The 4,667-nt window shown below is 53.4% G+C and overlaps 4 protein-coding genes across 4 annotated transcripts; 2 read left to right on the top strand and 2 right to left on the bottom strand.

The window, feature by feature from the left end:
- Positions 1-11: 11 nt before the first annotated feature.
- Positions 12-589, bottom strand: GLOTRDRAFT_128193 (uncharacterized protein; the record flags this gene model as incomplete). The annotated part of the gene is made up of 2 exons (XM_007866820.1): positions 12-103; positions 158-589. Coding segments are annotated over 2 exons (524 nt in total), but the record flags the coding sequence as incomplete, so codon positions are not given.
- Positions 590-992: 403 nt separating this feature from the next.
- Positions 993-1,650, bottom strand: GLOTRDRAFT_110720 (uncharacterized protein). The gene is made up of 3 exons (XM_007866819.1): positions 1,446-1,650; positions 1,171-1,394; positions 993-1,101 (listed from the first exon to the last, which is right to left on the bottom strand). The coding sequence occupies exons 1-2, from the start codon at positions 1,539-1,541 to the stop codon at positions 1,239-1,241; spliced, it is 252 nt and encodes an 83-aa protein (XP_007865010.1). The 5' UTR covers positions 1,542-1,650; the 3' UTR covers positions 993-1,101; positions 1,171-1,238.
- Positions 1,651-1,700: 50 nt separating this feature from the next.
- GLOTRDRAFT_128191 (uncharacterized protein) lies at positions 1,701-3,357 on the top strand (the record flags this gene model as incomplete). The annotated part of the gene is made up of 3 exons (XM_007866818.1): positions 1,701-1,809; positions 1,873-2,108; positions 2,179-3,357. 3 exons carry the CDS (start codon positions 1,701-1,703, stop codon positions 3,355-3,357), a joined length of 1,524 nt encoding a protein of 507 aa, XP_007865009.1.
- A 761-nt stretch (positions 3,358-4,118) lies between these two features.
- Positions 4,119-4,550, top strand: GLOTRDRAFT_128190 (uncharacterized protein; the record flags this gene model as incomplete). The annotated part of the gene is made up of 1 exon (XM_007866817.1): positions 4,119-4,550. A coding segment is annotated over one exon (432 nt), but the record flags the coding sequence as incomplete, so codon positions are not given.
- Positions 4,551-4,667: the final 117 nt, after the last annotated feature.

Here is a 4,667-nt window from a genome sequence, read left to right as displayed (position 1 = left end):
CCGACGCTGACGAATTCAAGGGGAGGGGCACCGGTGGGAGCTGTTCGAAGTTGGCATCCTCGTCGATGCCGCTGATGAAGTCGAGGTGATGTTCTTCATAGTTCTGTAAATCATGGACATTAGGATAGGTGACATCAGCTATGCAGCCTGGACATACGTCGTCATCACTAGCCCAGGAGGAAGAGCGGGCGTCCCCAGGGTTGTCGATGGTGTCGTAGATGGTGTCGTAATAGAATTGAATACCAGGGGAGAGTTCAGAGTGAGGCGTCCTAGAGCGAGAGAACCGATAGACGATAGTAAAACCAAAGACGAGCAGAATGATGCTCCCCAGTATGCAGGCGGGAACAAAGGCCTTGACCGGGGAGTATCCGCCACTGTTCGAGTACACTGATGCGCGTGGGCCGTCCAATAGGAAGACCGTAGGAGGCGCATCCAGCGAAGGAGCAAGTGCATAGCCGAACAGGAAGCAGTAGAGCCGTCGAAGAGCAGGAGAGATACTGCGAAGTACGCGAGACAGCAGGTCAACACCCGAGAGGAGGTGGACCGCGTCGAAGAGGCTGCCAGTGTGAGTGCTGGAGAGCGAAGACATGGTGGTTCGATGATGAGAGAGATAGAGGGACTCGCTCGCCTTTTATGTTGGTTTCCTGGCGGCTGACCGGGGTATTCGTGTAGCGTGCCAGCCGCTCGAAGCTACCAGTGACGTCGAGCTGTCTGGAGGCTGGCAGCCACGGCGTCCAGCAGTCCAGATTGAAATGAAGCGGCGGATCGCTCTTTCCCAATCCCGCGGTAATACACCCTCATAGGTCGCGTGAACATGAAGGAGTGTTATATAGAAGTAGACTATTGAAACTATCAACATCGAGGCCCTTCGCCGGAGTCGCGTCGGCGAGTGCGCAAGGCGGCGATGCTGCTACAGGAGCTTGGCGAGACCGGGACATCCCCACCTTCAGTAACGTACGCACCAGAACGTCGATCTTGTCGCAAATGACTCGTGCGCGTATGCCAACTTGTGCGAGCATCATGAGGTGTAAATGAAGTCCCCGAAGATCCCCATTACTGCGAGTTTTACACAGGAGTGTATAGTACTTGCGTACCGGAACTCTGTGGAGCGAGAAGGAGACTCAGAATTTGAATCTCTCCGCTTTATGCCGACAGGTCGAGGAAACGCACCATCGCGGAAGGATCCTATAGGAGCTCAGAAGACGAATTCTCGTCACCGCAAGTGACAAGCACGATCATCAGCTGTGGTCCTCCAGGACATCTCTTTGCGAAGACACCTGCTGATACCGTTCATAAAGAGCCCGCTTTCGTAGAGACTCCTGGAGTTCTTCCTCTCTCTGTCTCATCTTCTCCCGCCGACGCTCATCATCCCGAAGAACACCCTGGAACATGTTCTGCGACCATGGCTATTAGGATTGGAATGCGTCAACATACACTCCACTCACTTCATGCTCTTGCTCCTGAAGGAAATGTACACCCCATATCGTGAACGCAGACAGGCATACTGAGGCTAGTAATGTCGCCTTCGCTGCTCGCGACATTTGAACTGGTACTGATACTGAGTTTCGGCTCTTCAATCAAAAGTGAGCCGCTGTGCAACACGACTAGAAGAGACTAATGCGCTGTATTGCGACCATGCCAGGAGTCGAGCAGTACCAGTAAATCGGACTTAGCCAGCGTCCGAAGACCGTGACGCGCTGATGGCAAACGTGACAGGTGTATACTCGTCTATACCCGATCCGAGCGCCGTCATAAATCTCCTTGCTTTCATCTGTACCTTGGATTGCTGGCAGGTCGCTCGGTCGAAAGGTGAGGATAAAGCGTTCGAGTGATATACACGACGTGAAAACTGATCATTCATTGTATCAGTAGTCGGCCCACCCGTACTAACGATGCACAGTGCACTGCTCGTGGACGAAATATTCCGCCAAATACTCGATGAATGCGATGACCTCAGCGACCCGAGCTCGCGGACGACGTTGAGTCGCCTGAGTCGATGCTGCCAAGCGTGGAAGGATGCGGCCCTGGATCAGCTATGGCGCCGATTGCCTAGCATTTCTCCGTTATTATCCTTGATTCCTGGACATGTCTTCGTGAACGGACAGCATGTGCGTATCAACCTCCTTGGACACCAGGACCTTGCCATTCTAAACCGTGTAGCTGAACGTTACTCTTTAGACCCTGGCTCGCCATGCTGGTATCATCTTGCTAGACGAACTTTCTACTTTTCATTCCTACGCGCGCCGAGTCCACCGTCTTGTATGGACGGCCGAGACGCATATCTGCCGGCACTTGGCGTCTTACCTGGAAGATATGCGGATTCACTCTTCAACCGGCACCATCTTTCCGCAACTAGCCTCATTCCACGGGACTTTCGTGGTGACTGAAGACGACGTCGTCCCCTGGTCAATTGTATTGTCGGGCAGCTTGCGTCATGTAGACATCCACGGCCGTTTTAAACTGAGCAAGGGAGGCGAAGAGGCCTTGTCTAATTGGCTCACCCGGCTGTCGTGTGTTGCTCGTCTGGATTCCTTCAACTACTGGGGATGCGCTCGCAAGACACTCGGTCAAACTATCTCATCCCTATCGACTGTCCGGTCCATGAGTCTGCGGACCGGCAGCCAGCTCGGCTTCCATGAAGGTACTCTGGCAGGGATCGCGACATTCCCGCGCCTTCACACTCTGAAACTCACACTTCATGATATCTCTGCGGCTCAGTTTTTCGCCGCTCTCAATGATTTCACTGGCCCAATATTTCCGGCCTTGCAAAAATTGCATATAGACACGTCTCTCGAGCTCTTAGACTGCATCATAGAACATCTGCCTCAAGATACCTTGCGTTCCCTCCATATAGAATTCCCGGGAAGCACCGTTTCAAACTCAATGATGCCCGTTCTGGCGAAAATTGCTGATCGGGCGGCCGATACCTTACAGGACCTCACAATAATACACGACGTAGAGACGGACGATATCCAGTACAGCCTAGAAAACGAAGACGACCTTCATGACCCGTCGGTTATAGCAAGATACGGCGACCTCTTTTGGACGATAGACACACTACAGCCTCTAGCCAAGCTGCGGGCTCTACGCCATTTCGACTTAGACACTATACTTCCTCCTCTCCTACGACACAAAGACGTCGACGAGCTGCTGGGGTGGTGGCCTCGCGCAGAGCGCGTGCATCTGGCGTTTGGCTCCCGTGAAGAGGACGCCAGCCCTTTCGCCAAGAATATTGCACTCCAGCTGGAACAGGCCCGCGGGATCAAGAGCCTGGTTCTTCCCAAGCGTGATGCTCTCGGGAGGCCCTTCGACATTGCCGCCCTATCCCGCTGCTCCACTCCTGCTCCCAAAATCTAGGCCTGGGAATCTGGCCGCGACCTCATGCTTGACAGGACCCCTCCACTGCTTTACTCGTCGCATGTTCGCGCTTTCAAGTGTCGGCGAGTAAAATACAATCAGCGGCCCAGCTAGGGCACGCCGTTTGGACTCAGCTGGTCGTCGGACATTCTGGTTCTTGCGTAGACCCACATTACATTCGACTTTCCTCAAGTCTTAATTTGTTTCCAGAACTACCTTCAAAATCGATAGAATGGGTGGTGCCGGACTAGAATATATTCACCCGCCTGTAATTCGCGCATCGAATGTAATTTGGATGATCAGAGTCCTTTGGTATGAGCACTATACCGTTCGTCTGGATGTTCGATGGGTGTATGAATCCTCCACAAGAGATTCAGAGTATCAATATGGCGAGTGTGGTACTGCACGTACAGTATCGCACTTCATTTAGACTTACCCGCTCCAAATCGCCGTGAACGCCACAAAGTTTGATGTTCGTAGAATCGTTCCTCTCCTCAAGCCTCGACCGTGTAACATGTTTACAGCCTACCGCACCAATACCACACAGCTACGAGGCTTGTTCCCGGGGGGATTCAGATGAAGCGATCCGCCGCTTCATTTCAATCTGGACTGCTGGACGCCGTGGCTGCCAGCCTCCAGACAGCTCGACGTCACTGGTAGCTTCGAGCGGCTGGCACGCTACACGAATACCCCGGTCAGCCGCCAGGAAACCAACATAAAAGGCGAGCGAGTCCCTCTATCTCTCTCATCATCGAACCACCATGTCTTCGCTCTCCAGCACTCACACTGGCAGCCTCTTCGACGCGGTCCACCTCCTCTCGGGTGTTGACCTGCTGTCTCGCGTACTTCGCAGTATCTCTCCTGCTCTTCGACGGCTCTACTGCTTCCTGTTCGGCTATGCACTTGCTCCTTCGCTGGATGCGCCTCCTACGGTCTTCCTATTGGACGGCCCACGCGCATCAGTGTACTCGAACAGTGGCGGATACTCCCCGGTCAAGGCCTTTGTTCCCGCCTGCATACTGGGGAGCATCATTCTGCTCGTCTTTGGTTTTACTATCGTCTATCGGTTCTCTCGCTCTAGGACGCCTCACTCTGAACTCTCCCCTGGTATTCAATTCTATTACGACACCATCTACGACACCATCGACAACCCTGGGGACGCCCGCTCTTCCTCCTGGGCTAGTGATGACGACGTATGTCCAGGCTGCATAGCTGATGTCACCTATCCTAATGTCCATGATTTACAGAACTATGAAGAACATCACCTCGACTTCATCAGCGGCATCGACGAGGATGCCAACTTCGAACAG

The sequence above is a fragment of the Gloeophyllum trabeum genome (genome assembly GCF_000344685.1).
Source record: "Gloeophyllum trabeum ATCC 11539 unplaced genomic scaffold GLOTRscaffold_00005, whole genome shotgun sequence".
Lineage (NCBI taxonomy): Eukaryota > Fungi > Basidiomycota > Agaricomycetes > Gloeophyllales > Gloeophyllaceae > Gloeophyllum > Gloeophyllum trabeum.
Note: the sequence above shows the minus strand (reverse complement) of the source record. Positions and strands in the feature narration are given on the sequence as shown.